The sequence below is a fragment of the Python bivittatus genome, unplaced genomic scaffold (assembly GCF_059951505.1).
Source record: "Python bivittatus isolate LINGU-HERP-01145 unplaced genomic scaffold, Pbiv_v1 ctg000850_np1212, whole genome shotgun sequence".
NCBI classification, from domain to species: Eukaryota; Metazoa; Chordata; class Lepidosauria; order Squamata; family Pythonidae; genus Python; species Python bivittatus.
In genome coordinates, this window is record NW_028277112.1 from 3,737,765 (window position 1) to 3,762,212 (window position 24,448).

The 24,448-nt window shown below is 35.2% G+C and overlaps 1 protein-coding gene across 4 annotated transcripts in view; it reads left to right on the top strand.

Moving 5' to 3' along the window:
* Positions 1–24,448, top strand: part of AP3B1 (adaptor related protein complex 3 subunit beta 1) — a 175,155-nt gene that overhangs the window by 119,523 nt on the left and 31,184 nt on the right. For all 4 annotated transcript variants that reach the window (XM_088130397.1, XM_088130399.1, XM_088130400.1 and 1 more), the window contains 3 exons: positions 804–910; positions 19,207–19,438; positions 21,089–21,173. In XM_088130397.1, the coding sequence (XP_087986523.1) occupies positions 804–910; positions 19,207–19,438; positions 21,089–21,173 (424 nt within the window). The remainder of the gene's footprint in view (positions 1–803; positions 911–19,206; positions 19,439–21,088; positions 21,174–24,448) is intronic.

The window sequence follows — 24,448 nt, forward strand, 5'->3', positions numbered from 1 at the left end:
CAGGCTCTATTCGAACATATCCAGCAGAGGGGAGCTTGCCACCTCTCTAGATAATTAGTTTCACTGTGGAAGTTTCTTCCTAACATTCAATTAGAATTCACCTTCCTGAAATGTAAGACCAAATAAAACTGTCCATATGTAATGCCATTATATGATACAACTGCACTTGGAATACTGTGCACAGTTCTGTTCACAATACCTTGGAAAGCATAGTGAAGAGCTGGAAATGATGCAGAAAATGGCAATCAAAATGATTAGAGCGTAGAATGTCCCCTTTGCAATGAAAGATACATCATTTAAGGTGTTTTAGCTTAAAGCAGAAGTAGGTAAGAGATGGTATGATAGAAATGTGTAAAATCATATACAGCACAGAAAATGTGGTCATATAGAATTTTTCTCAGAATGTTAGAACTTGGGTATAGTTACTGAATCTAAATGTGATAAAGTCAGGACTAATAAAAAGAATTTATTTGCACAATGGAAATGTTATCAGATGTGGTGATGGCATTTAGGAATCAAATGACTGGAAGAGAGGACTATTAGTGCTATCAGTCTTGATGGCTGTAAATCACAGACTGCAAGCCTTAAATAAAACTTTGTAGGGAGTAGCAGTGGTATCCTGAGGTTCTGGTTGTGAGCTTTCTGGATACTATGTGACATAGAATACTGGGCTGGATGGGTGAAATGATATGGGAGAACTCTTATATTCTTAAATTACCATAGAATCATGATCTTATTTTAATTATTTATTATATGTATTCAATTCAGTTTAATTATTCTTCTTAATTATTTATTTTCTGCAGTCAGTCCTGTACCAGCTCCAACTGCCTTTTGCAAACCAACTATTCTCTCTCCCATGTTAGCAGCAGACCTAGAAGGTTTAAGTTTATCAAGTTCTTCCGTCGTTGATGTAAGTAATCATGAATTGATTTATTTTTTCTGTTTTTTTTTAAAGTATGCTTGCACCTTGCACAATTTATTATTTAGACTTTCCCTCTCCTCTTTAATGTAATTGAAAGTGAAAAGCAGGGAAGAACTTGTTTTGAATGATTTTAAAAAGCCAATGCTTATATGATGTGTTCATAGAAGATAATTTTATAAATTACTATTACAGATTTTTTTTTTTTAACCAAAAGCATTTTCTGGAACAGTATGCCATTTCTTTTTTCCTGCCAGAATTTGCATCAACTTTTCAAGGAGCTTCCACCTAACAAAGAGCTCACAGTTTAGTCTGACTTATCAGAATCATACTATATACTTACTAGAGAGTGTTGTATGGGAATAAGAAGCTGGTAAGAGTGTGAGTTTTAGAAAAAGAATAGCGATTGTCCAAGGTATAAACCATTCTCAGCACATTATGACCCAAAGTTTCTTTCTTCTGGGGTGTTTGACAACTGCAGAAGTAAATTCATTAGTTGCTGTATTGGTCTATTGAACTGAGTGCCTTTCTCCTGTGGTTTTTATTAGGAAACCTAGTGGGATTTACTTCTGCTATATGCTTTATTAAAATTGATAGTTCATACGTACACGTCGAGGAAACTTTTCACTATGAAACAATAATAGTAACTAGCATAGTGATATGTGGCTTTCATCTTACCTAAAATTTAAAATTCAAACACAAAACTTTACAGTTTCATAAGACAATCAGTACTAGACCAGCCTGCAAGAGGAACATAATTGCTACGCTGATTTTAAAAAAGGTTATTTATCTTGATGCCACAGGTGTGATGTCATGAGAAAAAAATCAAGTTCATAGAGACAGTGCTTTTATTTAGATCAGCAGAACTTGTACAAAATCACTGCAAGCTTTCAAGATTCAAGAAAGGAAAATTAGGAAAATTGGTTGGAGTGGAGAAAGAGTAAGGAAGCAGGAGGCTAGATGGTGTGCTAGGGAGCTTTTAGGTATGCAGCTTGGGTTTTATCAGATGCAGAGTAGTGTTAGGTTGTGGTAAAGGCTTTCCCAAAGCTTGCTGGGAGTAAGAAGCAAGCAAGTGATTTCTAAATTAATAATTTCTGATAATGTAAATACCAGCTGTTAAGATAACTGTGTCTATTCTATCGAAATATACAGATGTATTAGCTGGTGAAGAACAAGAAAAATCTACTTTAGCCTTTATGTTAACAAAGCTTTCTGTACAACTTCATTTGGACATTTATTTTCTGTAACAAAAGTGAGTCAAAGCCAAATTGGGTATGATTATCTGTGGTTGGAAGAAATGGATGCTCTAGCATTAGTCCCAACAGGTGTCTATACTGTCCTTCATGTCTGTAGAATCCTGCTATACCAGAGCTTAAGTTGATTATTGTCGATGTCTCATGAAAAGCAGTACTAACCATATTGATCATCAGAATAAAAATCCATAAAGGTAGTACCTTATTGGGCCTTCTTAAATTGTCCATGTAGACTGGTGCAGGGATTGCTCTAAGAACTTTCACATTGTTTTCTACCTTTTCTTCCCTTCCTACATCCAAATTGCCTGATAGAGTTTTTGACGTTCAAGCTTACAGTTGTTCTGTACAACTTCATTTGGTCTAATAGAAATATTGCCTCCGTGGATTTTGTATTGAACTTATTTAATTTTGCAATCTTTATGGCAATTAACTATTTATAATAAGATAGTTTTACTCCTATAAGTACATAATATCAGTGTGCCACATCAATGCAGTGTTTCTTGTTGTTTACATTATATGTGATAAAGAACATAAAATACATGCTAAAGTCCAGGAAGAGTATAGAGAAGATAAAAGATCTAACACTGGAACCTTTTTGGTGCACTAAGAGTATATGCCCATCATGTATAACCAAGAGGAATTAATTAATAATACCTCAGAATACTTTTATATGTTTCTCATTTGTTTTTATACTTACCCTAATCATAAAAGAAAGTGAGCATCCTTCTAACACTTGCCTTGTTTTGCAGAAAGGATGCTAAGTTCAAGTATTTTTAATATGGTGGGCAAAAGCACCAGAGAGAAACTGTAACCAATTATAGAGTCATATTTGATTTCGAAAAGACCACTGAATTAATCTAATCCAGTACTTAGTGCAAGACTCTGACATCAGCACTGAGAGCTCACCATCTTTTAAGGGAGAGGTACTATAATGTGGAGGTTTAAAGAATCCTTTCAGGTATGACTTTTCAGATGGAATAAGGTACTACCATTGGAAGAAGGAACCTAAGAAGTGTTGGTGCATCATGAAACAACTGTTGGACTCTTAGGATATTGATTAGTTTTATTGCAGGGAAAAACCTGAAATGGGAAAAGTTTGGTTTTTAAATTACTCACAGTCTTTTAGATGTGACACTTTCCCTAGAAATACTTCCATGTTGAGGGGGAAAAGTATGAATGGAAATAGGAAGCATTTGCTCTCTGATCATGATAAGAAACCAAGATACAGTGTTCACATGTTTTGAATGTCAAATAGTATCAAATCTCAACTATGCTTGGTCATGTAAGATAGAAGGGTTCCTGGTGAAAGCCTGTCATCCTATTAAGATATAACTAACACAATGGCTGAAATCAAATGAAGGCAATGAATATGCACTGGCTTGGTTGATTCTGGATTGTTTGCTAAAGGAAGGGTACTGATGCGTGCTGCTCGATCACTTCTGCTTAGTTTTGCCAACAAAAAATAGTTAAACAAGCTAGGAAATAAGCAACCATCTTGAGTGTTAAATCCAAGCAGGATCCATGAGTTATTTCTCTCTTCATAACCTACAACCATAAGTCAAGGTTTCTTCTTGGCTTATAGTATTTATCCTATTATTTATGTATTTATTTACCTTCATCAAGGCTAGAGACTTTTATCTTTAACAATGCTTTCCTTAATATACCTGAAATAAACAGGAAAAGATAAATGCAAAAAATTCATTTAGTTTGTCTTTTTTTTTTCCTTCAGTACTTTTTAATTTCCTTGTTATCCAACAGTCCTCTTATGGTGTTTTGGGTGTATGTAGAAAATTTGCTATTCTTGGTCTTAATTTTATTAGCAACATGCAGCTGAAAAATCCTCTTGCATTTGTTTCATGCTGATTTGTATTCCTATTTGTTCTCTTGTTTGGTTACAATTCTCAACTAATCTTCCTTATCTTTTATCTTCATTAATAGGTTGGTGACATCTTGGACAAAATAGTCCTTTCTGACTTGCAATATTAATGTTTACTATGAATACTGTAGTTGACCATCTGTTATTTCAATGTTGGTATATTTGACCCTCTATTTTTCTTTTTAACTTTTTTATGAGCAAACCCTTAATTTTTAAAGATTTCCTTTGTTTCCTTGTCGATTAATCTTTCAGTATCACCCTTTCACACATTACAACATATGATAAATTTGATAAAAATAACAATAATCAAAGTATGAAAAACAATACCTAATACCATATAAAACATTAAAATCACTAAAAATAATTTAAACAGCCATTTTAAAGAGTTGCATCTTGGTTTTGATTTTACAATTTATATTTAACATTTTGCCCTTATAGAATACATCACCTTTAAAAAAACAAAGCTAGAGTGGAAATCAATTTTAACTCGAAAAAGATAATACTCCAAAATTTGGAGCAAGGCCCATGTCAGATAAATAGGATTCTTTGAATAACGATGTCCCCTAAAGGTCTTCTACAGATCTTAATAATCAGACAGGTTTTTGAGGCAGTCCTTTAGATAGCTATGTTCTAAGCTGGTTTTGTTTATGATTTTAATGTTAATATAGCACCTTGAATCCAAAGTGCATATCTTTCACAGTCAAGGCAATATGATCTTATGATACAGATACTATCTAGTGCATTTTGCATTATCAAAAATTTTTGGACTTTCTGCAAATATGGCCTTATGTAGAGCACATTGGAATAGTCAGTCTGATTTAGGGAAGATCTCAGCTGAAATTGCCACCTTTACTTGTATTTTCTGGAAATATAAGGAAAGCACATAGTCAAAGTATAATTCCAAGCTACAGACTTGGCCACAATTAAATATTGCTATGTTAGATTTCTTTGATAATTTCCTACATAAACTGATAGAGCTGAGGTGGTTGTTTCTATTCGATTCAGTGCTTGTATCATACATTAGCTCCTAGCTCTTCTAGAATTAAGTGCTTCTAGCACATCTTAGAATTAAGTCCAGGGTTGCCTCTCCTCTATTCCATGACCAGATTCTACTGCAGTCATTAAATATACTGAGAAATTTGTTCTTTAGTTTTGCGATCACAGTCTTATGATGTGTTTTCTTTGTAAAACTAAAAGTAGACCAGCTTTCCTACCCAGTTTGAGTTAACATCCATTCCAGTTGAGTTAACATCCATTTGGAATTAGGATACAATTCAGAATTTTCTTCAGCAAAGTTTATCAGTTTTGATTTTATGTGCATAAAGACCAATCTGTCTGAAATAACATTCTTTTGAATTGGGAAAGGAATTAGTCTTCTAATATTTTAGATAATGTTGCCCATTGAAAGTCTTCAAAAGAAGATGTAGAGTCAAGAGCAAAGCTAGATGATATATTTCTTTAGATATGGGTCTGCCATCCAAAGCCTAAAAGATAGGTTGATGCTGAATCTTCCACTTTGCCATGGCTTTACCTGTAGCCATCTGTCCCTAGGCCCATCTCAGTTCCAATAGTGTAACCTGTTTGGAGAGGAATCACCTCAGGGAAAAGCTTGCAGTGAGAGGAGAGGGAATCATTACTCATCCTACGTACGTCTTTTATTGTCTAAATTAGATCAACACATACTTCACTTGTGAATGGACAAATCTACAACTGACAGACATGTTTGCTGCTGTCAGTTTTTTTTAATAAAATAGAAGTGGTTTACAAAAAGCCAACACACTAAATTAAGTTACATACAGTAAAAATAATACAGTGAAACATTTTAACATAAACAAAACAGCTGAAAGTAAGTCACTTGTATCTTAAAAAGTAAGTCAACCATAGTCATCTAGTACAAACTGCAGTGATGAAAAAATGACAAAAAGTGTGTTACAACATTTTAGATAATGTTGCCTATTAAAAGTCTTCAACAGAAGGTGTAGAGTCAAGAGCAAAGCTAGATTATATATTTCTTTAGATATGGGTCTGCCACCCGAAGCCTAAAAGATAAGTTGATGCTGAATCTTCCACTTTGCCATGGCTTTACCTGCAGCCATCTGTCCCTAGGCCCCAGGCTTATGTACTTTTGTCCCAATATTGGATGCAAGTACGTGGGTCATGTGGTTTGCACCTTGATGTCACAAGGTATGTTTTGTTATTTGCCTATGAAGGCAACTGAAACTCTGCGGATAGAGTTCCATAGTCTGCTTACTACAATAGGAAAGATTAAGACACAGATCCTTATATATAAACCTGTTGTTGAAGGTCACTCTTAAATCCAGACTTTCATAACAAGGGGAATTACTTAACAGTTATTGGGATCATATAAACCCTTTGTCAGGTGCAGTGATCTCTCTTCAAGTGAATTACAGATTCAAGTTAGGAAGTTTTGTGTTTTGCTGCAACACAATACCTTTCCGGTTATTGCATCCCTTATAGGTAAAACTAAAAACACCCAGCTTAAGTAAGAAAGCTATTAATAGAATTAAGAACACTTATATTTGTACCTTATTCTGACAGCATCAGTCAGTTAAAAAATTTTAAATGCAATATATGGAAATACTTTTTCTGAAATGGTGGTGTTCTCAACTAATTTCTATTAAAGATTAAATATTGAAATTAATGGGAAGTTTATATGTATCAGACAACATAAATATATAAGAATTCAAGATAGTAGTGCTACCTTATTTTTTTTATTTATATATATATATATATATATATATATAGGAATAATTTTAGAGCAAGACTGTTTTTAAACATTTTCTGATATAAAATGTAAATAATGCAGTTTTCATCCTTGTTTTATCCTTGTTGATATTTTCTTTAGAAAATGAAGATCCAACATTTTTGTCAATAGGATCAGTCTCTTTAAAATTTCAATCACATCTTTCTAAGGTAACATTTACGTCCTCACATCTTTAGCATCTATCAGACATGACATGGGACATATTCATTGACCCTAAAAATTTTCATCAGAATCATGCACTGAAAGGGGGCAGCCCCAGCCAGACAAGAGGCTCATTTCAATTTTAACAGCCGTAATTAAAGGTTAATTCACTGAGTCAGGATTAACGAGGAAAGTACAAATGATAGGCAAGCAGCTGCCTTTATAATACAAGATTAGAACAATGCAATTACAATCAGAATTAGAAAAAATCAACTTCCTGAAAGGTTCTGTAATGAATGAACTGCATTTCTCTGCTATTAATTGTGCTACTTAAAGATGAGGATGGTACAGCAATAATTTTATTGTAATATTTCTTGATCAACTGTGTCTAACAAGATAGTATTCTAAATTCAGCAATCACAATTGATACTTTGAGAATCACTGACAACAGTTAAAAAGACAATGATTGCCATTAAAGTATAGAGGGTTGGTTAAACCAGAATATTCAAATGCAACACTCTATTTATTGAATATTTGTTCTTATTAATGGATTAGCTTCTGAAACATGCTTGATGTGGTGATAGTGAATATAAGGAGTAGAACATTCTTGCTGTTGTTTCTTTGCATGATAGTAACACTTTATTATAATAAAGGAAAGTAAAAGAGCTAGTTATTGCGAGATGTGTGTGTGTGTGTGTATCTTACTGCAGGCTACAATCTGGTATTTACATAACAGTGATTAAAGAATAGGGAAGTCTTATGGTAAAGGAATAAATATCAAATATTTTTCATCTAATTTTGAAGCAAATTTGAATATATTTTGAATAAATGTTTATCTTTTTAAATGGGTCATTTCCTGCTGACATCTTAAAATTTATGACATTCTCTTTTTGTGAGGTGTCATAGGATTCAGAACAGTCAAAAAACTTTTGTCGTTACATATGCAAAGAAAATATTTGAACATTGTAAACAAAAGATGTAGAAAACTGTCCCTTAAAGCCAGTTTCCATCAAAAGAATTTGCATGTAATCAATTATTTTTACATGTTGGGATACTTAAGAGTATTGATGCTTAAAATCTAATAATCCAGTGGCATCATCCCAGGAAAAACATACAGTATTGTTTGAAAATTATGTAGCCCATGATATCAAAAACATTTGAGCACAGTACTGCTATTGTGGTGGAAATGGTTTGTATGTGTAATAAAGATTTGCTTTATAAAATTAATATTTTTGCTAAGCAGGTAACAGCTGGAGAATCTGTCTCATATATTCTGTAACTTACAAAAATGTGTGGGTTATCATTGATATTTAGATCAACCCAAGCATTGTTTGGCTCAAAAACTGGCCCAACGTGCTGTTCTTTACAATATTTTGACATTAAAAGCTTGGAGAAAAGGTATTTAAGTAGCTTTTGGTGCAGGCAGTTGATAACTTTTCATTCATAATTAGCTCATAGAGAACCGAGAGACATTGCAGGGAAATTGAACTGTCAGTGGGTAGAAACAAGCATTTGACCTCATCACATTGAGTGGGGCCCATCATAATTTGTTCATTTGGTGCCCATCAGCCCAGCCTCATCTCTCATACGGCACCTCGCTGACCTTCCCTCTCCAATTCCACTCAGTTCAGCTTTAATTATGACTCTGCAGACCCGAAGAAATATTGCAGCTTGCTCTCAAAAACCCTGAACTGCCACTCACCAAAAGATTGGTTTTTAACAGGTAATAAATGCCCAGAGGAAATGGTGCTGGTCCCACACAGAACATACTAGCTCCTTTGGAGATTTTCTGGCCTCTCAAGTATCCTAATGCCTAGTGGATTTAAAAAAGAAAATAAAAAACACTCTACATTTGTTACTAAATTCACTACTAGGTAAGCTTTTTAAATAGGAAGAAAAAAACCTAGAGTTAACAGTTTTATAAAAAGTGATTCTAGTAAATAAACATTAACTACCTTTTAATAATAGAAGTTTTAATTGCCTAAATCAGCAGGTAATCAACTGCTCCTCCATTCATAGGTTAAAAGTTCCCCTCCAGTTTAATAGGTTTTCCAGGTTCTTCCTTCTCATTACAAATTAGGTGAAAAATGAACTTAGGAGCAGCTTTCAATTTTGTTTTCAAACCTAGCACATTATTGAAAAAAAAAACTGTTTATTCTCTTAATCAACTCTGGATTTCCCTTTGTTGAAATTTGAACTGGTTTGTTTTAACCACTTTTTTTCTAATAGGTTTAGAACAGAGGAATTGTTGGTATTTTAGATTCCCACACTGAGCACACTGAGGAAATGTATTAAATGGCTTTTTCTTCACAAGAAGAATAAATCTGTTCTTCAGTATCTTCAGAAAGACCCTGATGGTTTGTAATGCAGTCCATTTAAATGTAATTAGTTTAAATAATTATTGGTAACCTAAAATTAATATTGCATGCTTTAAATTTGTTACTTAAGGTTTTCAAGAAGTAGAACAAGAGTCCATGAGTAATGAACACAATAATTATCTCAAATTAAGGACATTTTGTAGACACAGTATTTTGTTGGTCTAATAACCAGGTGTTGCATTATTCTATATTGAATAATTTTGGTTAGGCTACACTTCACCTGCTGGTATCAGTTCTTTTAAGATAGTTAGTGCAGTAACCCATGAAAATGGAGATTTAATAATATATGATTGAAAAGTTTGAAAACCTAGTTTAGGCTCCAAAAACTTATACATGAAGTCTTGAAGGCAAATAAAAGTATTCAAAACTACAGTGTATCCTTGTAGTGAATGTGAAACTGTCAGCAGGATTTTCAGGTCATTTGACAAAAAGGATACAGGTGCAGTAGTTAGCAGTGAAGGTGACTGCTAGTTTCATCAATCACTTTGCCTTTCTTTAAGTTGATACATAATGGACCCCTTCAATCAGCTTCCTTGCTCTTTGTCACTTGTTTAGGAAAAAGAAAAAAAGTAAAAAGGCCTGGCTTAAAGTCAAGGCTACAAAATGAATTGTTTCTTATTTACAGAAGGTAAGGAGATGTCACTGTGAGCAGAAGCTCTTCATAAAATGTTGAGTTTGTCAGTAGTGATAATATGCAGTTTGAAGCTTTCTTCCCATAGGCCTTGATGGTGCTTGTAAAAGCAGAGTTCAAACAAGAATGTGAAATTAAGATAATATTCACTGGCAGACTAAAAAATTCATTCAAGGAAATGTGTTCATAAGTATAGACTTTATTTACTACAGTCACAATTAGTGATATCAGTGGCACCAGATAGATTGCATTTATAATTAAGTCTTGGGCTTTTTGAATAATAATATTTACCTAATATACTATTCATAATTTCACATACAAAATATTGCACAATCTTTTCCTGTAAATGGCCTTTGTAAATGGAAATGGCCTTTTTGTGAGAATTCCCATTTTATACTTTCAGAATTCCAAATGTCCCTTATCTAAATATGTTGTCAATTTTTTAAATCAGTATGTGAGATCTATAATAGCTAAATACATTTGGATAAGTCTTTTGCTGTGAATTTTTCAGAACCTGAGTGGGTAGGTGACAGTTTACAAAATATTACCAGTTCCAGACATCTTCTCATTTCTCCATTATCAGGCAAACAGGCACCTTCCCTGTCTATCAAAAGATTGTAGCAAGAGAACTAAGAAATCCCTGCCTAGTAAACCTAACAATAGATTAGGTGCTAAAGTGAAAGTATCCAGCTGTTAAGATTTCTATAATGTCATCTCTTTTCCCTTTTAATAAAGGGAAGAGTTTGTGAGAATCTTGTTTTGATTGCCAGGAGCATGACACCTTTTTGCTCCAGTGTTTAAAATCAAATTGATAAATAAAAGTTGGGTCTAGACCTAATCATACTTAAGAATGATTAATTTAAGTACTATTGATTTCACTGGGTCTAATGATTAAATCTGAATCCCACACAATTAACCAATCAGAATAATTCTTTTCTCCCCATGCCCTTTACATGTTGCCTGAAAGTGGCTTATTTTCATTACAATATATAATCAGCATCTCAGTGATTGCCTACAAAAATAAATAATAAATAATGGGAAGTTAGGTTGACATTTATATTGGAGATACTATTCTGTAGGAATCAATAGCCTTTATTTCTGAGTTAAGAGTTTTTTACCCAATGGATGATATTAACCCAGCTGAAATATTAGAATTTATTTAAAATATTTGCTTATTGCTTTAGATTTAAAAAAATCTTACCAAACAACTAAAAAAAATAAGTTAAAACTATTGATAAGAGCATACATTAAAACATTGTGTAAAATATATAAAATAAAAGAAGCAAAGGATTGTAAAAGAATAGCAAAATAAAAGCAATAAAAAGTTAAATTTCACAATAGAGATACAGTGTGTGTATCTCTCTGGAAAGAGCATCCTACTGAAAAGCCTTGTTGCCAACAGCCACTGTGAGCACTCCTAGTGTAGGCCCTCCAAATGTGATGTTAGGGTATGAGCAGGAACATATGGAAAGAGGTGTTTCTTCAGACATTTAGAGATTGATACCAACACCTTGAAGTGGGACAATGAATGAGTGGAGTTGATAAATAACTGGTATGATGTATTCATATCCAATTCCAGTCAGTAATCTTGCCACAATATTTTGTGCAAAGTGAAGTCCCTGTGTGTGTGTGTATATACACACATACATACAAACATACACTGGTGCTTAAAAGTTTGTGAACCCTTTTGAATGTTCATTATTTCTGCATAAATATGACTTAAATGTGATCTGTTTTCCACACGAGTCCTAAAGCTACATTTGTTTAACTGGGTTCTCATTATCTAGTTTTAGGACTTGTGTGGAGAACAGATCCCATTTTAAGTCATATTTATGCAGAAATAATGAACATTCAAAAAGGTTCACAAACTTTTAAGCGCCACTGAATACACCACACACAGACACTTATACATAACAAAAAGTTACCACAGCATGGATTACTGTAGTGAGACCATTTCAATTCCAAATAGAGCTGCAGCTGTCACACCAGCCCAAATGGTGATGGGTGCTTTCCCCACAGAGACTTCTTGTTCTTCTAAGTTCTGAAATGGATCTAAAATCAACCCCAAGCCACTAAAACAGTGTTTCTTAACCTCGGCAACTTTAAGATGTGTGGACTTCAACTCCCAGAATTCCCCAGTCAGCCATGCTGGCTGGGGAATTCTGGGAGTTGAAGTCTTAAAGTTGCAAAGGTTGAGAAGCACTGCACTAGAACCTTTAAGAGGATTTCAATCCCATCCAAAGCAGGTTCAGCATCACTCTTCTGGACCCTGTTTTATCTGGATTGAATGTCACTCTTACTAATTTGATGATTAATAAGAATGCTGGACACAAGCCTCTTTCCACCTTTATTCAGTATTTTCCCCCTATTTCCTGGTATTCTGATATTCAATTGTCCATGTAGATAATTTACTTCCAGTTGGACTGATTGCTTTTGGGTTCAAATACTTTGAGCTGCCTTAGGAGCTTTGTGGAAAGTGGGATAGAAAAGAAGCCATCAAGCCTTTCTGATTATTACTTGACAAGACGTGATATTGTACCTTTTTAAAACAAGTTATATTATTAGTGGAAAACTTTGCAGATTAATTATTGGCTTAGTGAAGTATTTAGATATAATTACAAAACCAGTGTATAGCTTATTTCAGTGAAATCAGCTGCTTCAAAAGAAATCTGTGGCACAAGACAGAACGACTTAATATTCATAAGGAATCTTCATATTTCAAAGCACTCTACTGGCACAAGTCACATTTGCATTACTGCTCATCACATTTCCAGGACACTTGGAGGGTTTGGCTTTATGAAGTATATCGATGTAAAGCTTTCAGCTATGTCTTGTAAAAAAACAGTGATAACCTTTTAGGGAAATTGGTGAATTATATTTCTCTGGATATTTTAAACAAAAGCATATACTTAGGTATGAGAATAAACTATGGGAATTCAGTGACATGAGGAGTGAATGACCCCAGTAAAGTTCTAGGTTTTGTTTTGTTCTTCCATTTTGTTTCCATTTATTTACCTGATTATATGTAATATGTGAAACTCCCTTTTATAAAAATAAATAAAAGCAATTACATCTGTTCTTAATTCTTTGTTAGAAAGAGTAACAGTAAATCGAAGTATGGCTAATGAATACTCTAAACTTTTTTATATATAAAGCTCCTTTTCTGAACAATTAGTGAAAAAAATGCCAGTTTAGTTTTTTCAGATTTACTGTGAAGTCTTGGGAAATTTATTGTGAAGTCTTGGAAAAATGTCATATCCTTTTTATGTTTCTCTGATATCACATTGATCAGTTCTAGCATAGTTCAGTTCCACTGATCTAAATAATGATTCAACCATTTCCGTTTCACATTATTTGTACAAAGTGTGCAAGCAGACTACTTAAAAGGTTCTTAAACTCTGAATCATTTACAAAAGTTCCACTGGTTTTATGTAGCATTTTGAGAGATGCTCTGAGGCCACAAAAGGGATGGTGATGGTCTGTACTTTTTGTTGTTGAATATCAGTATTAAACTCTTCAGTTAGGGCCACAGACTTGGACTAGATTTTCATCAGAATGCTGATTATACTTAGGAGTTCTGTATTTTAATACATAAATCATAATAATGGAGGAGGTTCATAATGAATCAGGCAGTCCCTCATATAGTCAGGTCTTAAGCAGTTTCAAGTTTGAAATGATAACAATTCTATGTGTTGTGAGCAGAAAACAGTTGTCAGCCATTGTAGAACTTCCAGTATTGGAGTGGCATGAATATGATGCTAGTAGTAGTAAACAGTCTAGATACCACATTTTCTACCAGTTCAAGCTCTAGACACTGCTAAAAGGAGGCCTACATAGACTGTGTTGCAGCATTTTAAATGCAATACAGTAATGGCCAGAGCATAAGTCAGAATTTTATATTGATTTAGGAAGAGCAAATAGTTACACACAAAGTCAACTTGTAAAAATAACTATTGAGTCCTGAAGATGGATGGTTAGTGTAGTTTCAAGGAACTCCCTCCTAATCTTTAGTGGGAAGTATAATCCCTTCCAGAGCAGATTGAATCCCAGTTCTTAAGCCAGGCATTCTACTGACCAGCAGCACTTCATTTCTGTCTAGACACAATCTCAGCTGGTTTATTCTTACCCACTTATCCAGCTAATTACTGAACCCAGGCAATATTCAAGAGCATCGGTCACTTTTTTGGAGTGCAATGATATTAAGCAATACCTTAATGGCAATAGCTTAATGTCATCAATATATTGATTGTGCTTCATTGCAGAAAGTCACTTAACTCTCCCTTGCAGTTTCGTATATTCAATAGGGGCATGATAAAACCCTATGAAAAGTTACAAGATATACTTAAGGCAAAACTTTCTGGGCATGACTCAACAGAACAGACTTGTAATTACTGCAGTACAATTTTCATTTGGAAGAGGGAGCTCTGAAGTAGCAATTATATTTATTCACATAATGAGTGCTTTTTTAAATTTTAAAAAAATGCATTTAAATGTTCAAAGTACTGGGAGAAATTGAATTAAGTCTCTGAGTGCATAAATAATAATGAATACCTTGTGATCTGCGGAGAAATGTAATTCTTTTAAGCTTCAATTTTACATCAGTTCAGTGCTTTATACATGGCAATCTATATAGGGAAATAAATCTCTCTCAACTTCTGATCTGCCAAGCCAAATGGAGCGGATGGCGTGTGTATGCTTGCCAGCATTATGTTTTTGCAGTCCCAGAGAGATAGCAAGAGATAATTTAACTGGTGCGTAGTGGTTTGCCATAGATGGTAGATGGAGCACATGGTGCGGTGGATTCCAAGTTGTACAATGTGGTCCTTTTTTGCTCCAGATGTTTTACTTTTGGAATCCTTAACTCTTGTGCAGAAAGATACTTATGAAGTATTGAGCTAGCAGTATCAATCTCGGCTGTCTGTACTTGTAATGTTATGACCTAGTACAAACTCTAGGCCTCTTTGACTCTGAAACTTAGAACTGTTTTCTGAATTTCATTTTAAAGATAAATTATCTGGAATGGTTTTGTAAATTCCTAAGATCGGGAAAAGTTTTGGAATGTTTTTATATGTAGCTAGCCAAAGAAAGCTATAACACATTGTAGCTCCAAAACTAATCTGCAAGATTACTTTTCTCATTGCAGTGCATTAATTGGCCCTCACCTGACTGCTGGATTGCATACTTTTGCAAGTCTATCTCAGAGAATAGAAGCTTCAATTGTTCACGTTCTTTTTTCTTTTTAATCTATATTTCAGTCAGCTTAAGCAGTGGCATTAAATATTTTATGATTTTAATCTTAAATCTACCCCCCAAGAATCAGACATGCCATATCATAAAATAACTATTAGTGATTAGTTTGTATCATATAAATCTAACTTGAGTTGATAATATGGTCCATTACCAGCTAACTGCACAGAGTATTTTTCATTTTACACTCTTCAGTTGCTTTTTAGTGAAGTGTTGAAAATATGAAGCTTTTTCCTTTCTAAAATTGTATGCTGTCTGTCTGTTATTAGTGAGATAACAGCTCTTATAAATGTTTCAGTAAGCACTAAGTAGACAGTTATGTGCACTCTCATTCCACGCTTATTTGCTTACTGTAATAAACTGATAAAATATGTGTGGCTTGTCTCTGTATCTACAGACACATAGATTTCCTTTAAAAAATAATGTGTCTACTGAATTGATTTGTTATTTTCCCAAAACATTCAAAAGTACATAGATGACTTTCTTAACCATATGCCAGTGGGATTTGTTGTAGGTTATCTCACTGTAACTAAATGTACAGTGCATTCGGAAAGTATTCAGACCCCCTTCACTTTTTTCAATTTGTTATGTTGCAGCCTGATACTACAATCGTTCAAATTCTTTTTTTTTTCTCATTAATCTACACTCAGTACCCCATAATGACAAAGTGAAAACAGAATTTTAGAAATGTTTGCAAATGTATGAAAAAGGAAAAACTGAAATATCACATTGGCATAAGTATTCAGACCCTTTGCGACAACACTTGAAAATTAGCTCAGGTGCCTCCCATTTCTCTTGATTGTGGCTGAGCCGTTTCTACACCTTGATTGGAGTCCACCTGTGGTAAACTAAATTGATTGGACATGATATGGAAAGGCACATGCCTCTCTATAGAAGGCCTCCCAGCTGACAATGCAGGCTGTACCAGAGCAAAAGCCATGAGGTCAAAGGAACTGCCTGCAGAGCTCAGAGACAGTATTACTGCAAGGCACAGATCTAGGGAAGGCTACAAAAACATTTCTGCTGCACTGAAGGTTCCCAAGGGCATGGTGGCTTCCATACTTCTCAAACGGAAGAAGTCTGGCACAACCAGGACTCTTCCAAGAGCTGGTTACCTGGCCAAACTGAGCAATCAGGGGAGAAGAACCATAGTAAGAGAAGTGACCGAGAACCTGATGGTCACTCTGACTGAGCTCCAGAGATCCTGTGTGGAGATGGGACAGAGTTCCAGAAGGACAACCATCACTGCAGCCCTCCACCGATCTGGGCTTTCTGGCAGAGTGGCTAGATGGGAGCCTCTCCTCAGTACGAAACACATGAAAGCCCACTTGGAGTTTGCAAAAAAGCACCTGAAGGACTCTCAGACTGTGAGGAACAAGATTCTCTGGTCTGATGAAACCAAGATTGAACTGTTTGGCCTCAATTCTAAACGTTATGTCTGGAGGAAACCAGACACCGCCCATCACCTGCCCAATACCATCCTAACAGTGAAGCATGGTGGTGGCAGCATCATGCTGTGGGGGTGTTTTTCAGCAGTAGGGACTGGGAGACTAGTCAGGGTTGAGGGAAAGCTGAATGGAGCAAAGTACGGAGATCTCCTCAATGAAAACCACCTATTCCACAGTGCTCAGGACCTCAGACTGGGCCAAGCATGACAATGATCCTAAGCACACAGCCAAGACAACACAGGAATGGCTTAGGGACAACTCTGTGGATGTCCTAGAGTGGCCCAGCCAGAGCCCTGACTTGAACCCTATTGAACATCTCTGGAGAGACCTGGAAATGGCTGTCCACTGATGGTCCCCATCCAACCTAATTGAGCTTGAGAGGATTTGCAAAGAAGAATGGCAGAAAATCCCCCAATCTAGGTGTGCAAAGCTTGTCGCGTCATACTGAAAAAGACTTGAGGCTGTAATTGCTGCCAAAGGTGCTTCAACAAAGTACTGAATAAAGGGTCTGAATACTTATGCCAATGTGATAGTTCAGTTTTTCCTTTTTAATAAATTTACAGACATTTCTAAACTTCTGTTTTCACTTTGTCATTATGGGGTACTGAGTGTAGATTAATGAGAAAAAAAATGATTGTTGTATCAGGCTGCAACATAATAAAATTTTAAAAAGTGAAGGGGGTCTGAATACTTTATGAATGCACTGTATATGTGAGTTAGTAGAATTTTGACTGACTGAGGAAACCTCCTGATTAATCACAGAATTCTCTTTATTGTTAGCAACAAGATATCATGGTGAATGAGAAGCAAGATATGCATTCACCATCTAATCTATAATTGTGGGTGAGTGGTTCCCAGTCCAAAAAATAAAAAATAGAGAATTGCTTGTTTTGAAAGGAATGCCATGCCCTTAAAGGAATTTGTGGATGTTTTAAGATCCATCATTATCATTGGAGATCTGGATGATAGACCTTTGTGACTAAAAATACCAGTGTCAGCCAAGCTGGTCCTTTCTCTATAACAAATCTTGGAGAGTTTAGCTTGAATTGTTAACCTCAACATTGGATTACTGTATTATACTCTGTGTGAGGCTGCAGAAGCTACAGATTCATCAGCTAAATTACTGATTGGGTTGCTTCATCGTGTACATATTACACCATTACTAAAGTATTTGTACTGATTGCCAATCTGCTATCAAGCCAAATTCAAGGTGTGATGGGAAACATCTGGTCTGTGAGGCCCCCTCCCCTAGGCTCCTCTGGTTTGACTACCACTTGTTCTTCCCTTTTGAGTAAAGCCAATTCACCCAATTTTTCTCCTGCAGGAACAGGAGAAAAATGAGACATGGGCAAAGCTTATGCAGGAGGCAGAGAAATAGCTTCCTACCTCCTCCCACACAGGAAAGCAAGTTGGGAGGAAATGAAGTTTCTCTCTTCAAAGCTCCATCCCCTGATACCACCCAGCCTGCCAGGAGAAACTGAGGGCTGAATCTAATCCTGCAGTCAAGTCCAGAGTCTCCTACCGCTATATACAGAGTCTTTCAGAATAATCCCATTTATACTGCTTTCCCTTTCATTTTCAGTGAAAATTGCAGATTGCTGCATGACAAAGATGTACTTTCTTGGTTGTAGTGTTTTTTTTTTTGGAATTACTTTCCCTTTGCCATATACCAGGTCTGCATGCTTCATGAAAGTTGCTTCATGAAAACTCGTCTTTTTATGTTTATTTTTCCACTACACTTATTCTTCTTAGTATTTTCAGTCTTTTCACTGAAGTGTTTAATTTAACTGTTTCATTGTCATTGTAAATCACACCAGGCTTTATATGAATAAGAAGTCTACAAACACTTTAATAAAATATTTATTTAGTAAAATAATAAAATCATTACATATGCGTCTATCAGTGCTTCTATCAGTTCATTGGCTTTATAGAATACAATATGATCTTGCTTTATATTTCAGATTTTATGAAGACTAAAGAGTTTTTTATTTGATAGTGGAAGGCAGGGATGATTGAAGTTAATCTTGCCATTAGCCTGTTAGGTTTTTTTTTTATTAAGTTTGCATCTTGAAAGCTTATTGAGATAATACTTTAGAGTTATTTTTTTTCACATTTGCAGCTGTTTTTATATTCCTAATAGGAATGTATAACATTAACTTTTTTATTAGCAGAATATTGGGTCATTTATTCTAGTTTGGTCTACTCTAACTATTTCATAAGGATGTAAGTATCTCAGGAAGAGGATGCTACTAATTGTGTCTTTCTCTGTTATTTATTTTCTTGTTGTTTTCCATTGTGATTTTAAAATCACAATGGATAATTTTTGGTAATTTTCTGCCTGTTTCCTAGAAATGTCACAGAGACATTTCCACTGAGAATAGTATTCAATCTGATCAAGTAAATCAGAATTTTCTGATATTCTAGCTGCACATAGAAAGTAATGTTGTCTGAATGCATCATGTTCTTATTTGACCCCTCAAAACTATTTAGCAGTCTATACTCACAAAATTGTTTTTCATGTATAACAGGTCAGTGCTCCTGTCTTTGTGCCAATGAAAACTCATGAACTCCTTCACCGAATGAGTGGAAAAGGATTAGCAGCCAATTATCACTTCTCAAGACATGCATGCATTTATAGTGATCAGATGGTATCTGTACAGGTGATGCTGACTAATACCACAGACCAGAAGATAGAGAATATCCACTTAAGTGAAAAAAAACTGCCAGCTGGCATGAGAATGCACGTATTTAATTCAATAGGTAATTGAATTCTTATCTTGAAACAATCTGGTCACTATTGTGTAAATTAAAAAGTACTGATTTGGATGTTTTTTTAAAAATCATGAGTGTATCTTATCAACAAAGTTTATGATTTAATTAGCCTTTTATATTTACTGAATGTTTTATGATGCAGTACACCATTTGCAATACCATTGAAATGTTTTGTATCCATGACCTGATTTATAAGTTTCTCTAAATTGTTTTCTCTCTCAGCAGGCATGATTAAGATGTAAGCTTATACTACATTTTTTTTACAAAGTAATTTCATATAAAACAGTACATCACTGGAAGGTAAATTGCATAAGCATCAGCAAGGGGCATATACAAAATGTGGGCCATGACATCATGATGCAAATTCTGCCTTTTACTTACTTGAACAGAATATCACGATGCAAATACTAAAGGGCAGAGCTTGCTTTTGGTACATGTTGTGTCATTTTGGGGTCCTCATTGTTAGGAACAGTTGCCTGTGCTAAATAGTAGTGATAAAATGCTCTAGATTATACCCTCAAATGTAGTGGAGCCCTGCATTTATAATATAACTTTTCCTACTTCAACCCCTTTCTCTCCCTTCCTCCCCAGTCACTTTTGAAATTTTTTAAATATAATTTCACTCAAAAGATATTCATGGAAGAAAATGGAGAAAGTATATTTAGAATATTTATCCATTTCTCCTATCTCCTGTTGCTCCAAAACTACTCTGAAAAGTCATTGCTTGGCTGCAGAGGGAATGTAGAATTTGCAAAAATCTCCTCTTCCTTATTGCTTTACTAGATGCTAATGGAAGGAATCCTTTTCTTTGAGGTGTTTGGATGCTCTTTGGCATGTTTGGATCTAGCCATATAAAGTTCTAAAAATACAATTTTTATTCAGGAGAGTCTAGAAAAAAACACAGAACTATGACCTATTAATGGATTCAGAAAAAGTAACATTAATATTGTTAGTAAACCCAATAGTGCAGCAGTCCAAAATTATCTGTAGATATGCAGGCTAACCATTCATTGTGGTTACTTTTCAAATTAAAGCAACAGCTAAGGACATAAAATCACAGAATTTATTCCTCAACATAATTTGTTAAACCCTTGGTTTGAGGTTTATTTTTAGCAATGAAAAGCAGGCAGGCCCATTATTTCTCCTGCAAGCCTTTGATCTTTTTTAAATAAGGTATTAAATACTATTTGGCTGTTTAAAAATGTTTTAAAATCAATGTGACAATTCCATGTTTTCTCTTCAATCCCCTTTTCTCTTTTCACCTTTTAATTTGAGCAGATTAATTAATCTCTTATTAATTACAACATTAATGACACCCTAATAGCATCTCTGTTATACATCATAGAGATACAGGCTTACAGAATTATAAATCTATCTTGCTTTGGTTTCTCAGGGTGTTGACAGACTGTTTTTTTAAACTTTAATTTCCTTTGATAAACATCTTTCTAAATCTCAAAGCTAAATCAGACAAAAGTAGAATTAAGATAGCTTCTATAAATTGACATTATTTGAATATTTGATCATATTTCTTGCTGATAACTTACTTTAGCACACAGAGAAATATATAGATAGGATAGGATGGTTTATCTGTAACTTATTCAGTGCTTAGTGTAATGTTCACAACATTCTATTTACTAGAATCCCTTGAACCTGGGAAATCTATTACCGTTCCAGTGGGAATTGACTTCTGTGATTCTACGCAGGCTGCTAGTTTCCAGTTATGGTAAGTTATGCTATAGTGGCATTTCAAAAACAAATCGCTTATATGCAACATAAATGAATAACACTGATGTCCTGTGCTACTGGAATGTTAATATAGTTGACTGGAATACTTTTTAAAAAAATTAATTCTCTCTAAGGTTGATCAGTATATTCAATTTTGAGGTGCAAAAGTTCTCTCCATCTTTTTTTTTTTTTAAGTATCTTAGTCATATACGAAGAAAACTTTCAGAGCCATTCCTTCACATGTAATAAATCTATAATTTTTGTGTAGCATTGTTATTAAACATACAGAAGACCAAGCTTTGCTGAGAAGAATGAGCAGAACTTCTGCAATGAGCTGCTGAGCTTCACAAAGCTTTATAATGTTCTAGGTAGTAAACAAATTAAGTTTACTCAGCCAGATGTTATGTACATGCGGGAATTCTTTCTTAAGAGCTTGTAAAAAAAATCTGGAGTTGCAAGATTAAAGCGGACTCTTTTATGTATTGCCTGAAAGTTGGAAATCAGGAAGTGGAGGAATGTGTGGAATGTTTTCACAGAGGACAGGAAAGTATATGTAGGCAAAGTAGAAGTTCTGTTTAATTTCACCCTCTCATTCCATCACTTTCAGTTCTGAATCCTTATCTGCCCTTGCCACTGGAACTGCCCTGTTCCACCAATGGACAGATCTTTTCATGTGGTGAAGCATCTTACTCTGGGCCACGGTGAATCATCATCATCAATCATCATCACAGCACTTTTTGCCAAAACATGCATAGAGTCATCCATACTTCTCTTATATCAGCCACATCCAATGGTGCTGGATTCTTCTATACTTAACTTGGATATTGCCACTGGCAGTTAGCTAACCCCATTTAGTCAACTCCATCCTATACTATTACAATATTGTAAGGAAAGCTTAAGAAGGCATTCCCTTTTTAGGATCAAGGAGAACAGACACATAACTTCCTTGACTATCAAGCTATTGCACAAATAGCTTACCAAACTCTTGTCTCTCAATCTTTTATCCACCATTCTCTTCAAATTGTGAAGGATCCCCATTTTCTTAGCATTGTTCTAAGTATTGTTCACAGATCAGATCAAGACTAACATTTATGTCATATCACATCATCATCAATGACCATTCTAGGAGATGGAAATGAGATGGACTTTGGGCTTTATTGCCTATATTATTATTCCTTTTGAATGGATAGCACTAGTTATTATTTTGAGACATCCTTGGTGCATCACTCATGTGATCTCCACTCAGCATCACATCCAGCACATTAACTTACTTTGACACAACCATATTTGATTATGACCTGCAGTTCCATGTACCATTGCTGCCCCTTCCAACACCAATTCTAGTAATACTACCTATCATTTCTTAGATAATGCAAACACTTGCCTTCATGATAATTGTTCTACTACAGCAGTTGCTACTCCTGCTTTTGAAATGAATGGGCACTAATTGCCTGTTCAGATTTCAAGGAGTCCTCGGTGATAGTGTGCTTCTCCTTCAAGATGGAAGGCTTTGAGATTGAGGATGCCTCCTCAGTCTCAGAGATCTGATCTATGCCTTTGCCAAATCCCCTTGTACATGAGCAGTTGGTATTGCCTCTACCTAAAGGAAATAAACCATATGCTTAGCAGCTTCTTTGTATGGCTCTCAAACTTAGTTGTAGCAGTTCATAGCAGATTTCAGATAATATGATGAGATTTGTATGATAGGGTTTGCTTTTATAGCTTGACTTTTTGATTAATGTGGGTATTTATTTTTTTAATTGTTTATGGGTTTTACTTTAATTGTGAGCCGCCCAGAGTCACCCATTGGGGGAGATGGGCAGCATACACATTTAAATAAATAAATAAATAAATAAATAAATAAATATCTGCTCCACAGTAGCTCTCCTGTCCTTGGCAACCCTGATAACTGATGCTTGGCAGAAGCCAGTCTCTTTATCTCTAACTGCTTGACTAGAGAATATAAAGTACTGTAGAACAGAAGTAGTGTTATTTTATTTTCTGTCATTCATTGCCAAAATCCATAGTAATGGAAACCACTTAAAGCAGGATTCAATCTCACAATCAAGTAGTTCCTGTGGATGTGGAAGTTTGGAAGTTTGATGCAATGGACAAAGGCTATTCATCTCCTTCTCCTTTAGAAATATGAAAGATCAGGCCTGTATGGCCTTTTATCAGCATTTACTGTTGCCTTTCTTACTCATCTGCTAGAATGAAAAAAGGGCTGACATCTTCCTAACCATAGCCTATAGTTTGTCCAAATAACAGATTACAGTGATAAAGCATGTGGTGAACTGCAGTTGTAGCATTTGGGGGGGGGGGGCAATCACTGGCATACATAAATTGAAATAATAAACAAACAAACAAATGGCTCTGTTCTTCAAGTCTTAGGAAACATAACCCAATTTAGAGGATTTGCTCTTTGTTGGCAGTGGCATATTTAGCATGAAAATGGGTGATCAGTACTATGTTACCAGTTTTTTATGCTCCCTTTTAGTATTTCTGCAGCCCTAAGGATCTTTACCAATGTATTGCCATTGCCTTTGACTATCTCCGGTTGTCGGGAATCCATATATGCACATATCTGGATAATTTGCTGCTTCTGGCACTGTGTAGATGACAGCTGCTCTGTGACCTTGGGATCACTCTCTCCCATCTTACAGTCCCTAAAGGTCTTCATCAACTTGGCAAGTTGGTGCCTTTGCTGTTTCCGTTCTGTCTTTCCAGAGAGGACTGTCCTGATTTTATCTCTGAAGGGCTTACCTCCCAGCCAGCCAGCTGTCACCCTTATTTCTCTCAGTAAATCAGTCCAGACTCAGTGTCATTCTTTTACTGTGATAACCCCGAAATTATTGGTGCCAGCTTACTCAGGACTTTGGCAGAATTTTCCAGATATTCGACTTAGATGGCTTGACTAGACTCTAGGCTCTTAGTCAGCATAAGCTTCACAATGTAGTGTTGATCTTTCATACAAAGGAGGTAGGATGTGCTTGTCCAAACTTCTCTTTCTTTTCCTCTGTTTATGGAACTGGTGCCTTGCTTGTTGGATTAATCTTATTGTGGTTCACCAGAACCTGCCACTACTCTCTCTTGGAAAAAGATGTATATCTCCATAGGTGGGACACACTTTTTTTATATGCCTTTACACCATTCCCTCTCAAACCAAAGGTCCTTTAAAGGCTCTGTTGAACTGGGTCTCTGAAATATGTGTTGTAGTGACTGAGGCAACTGGCATTCTCCATCATCCTGTGCCTCTCTTAGCAAGTACTTCTG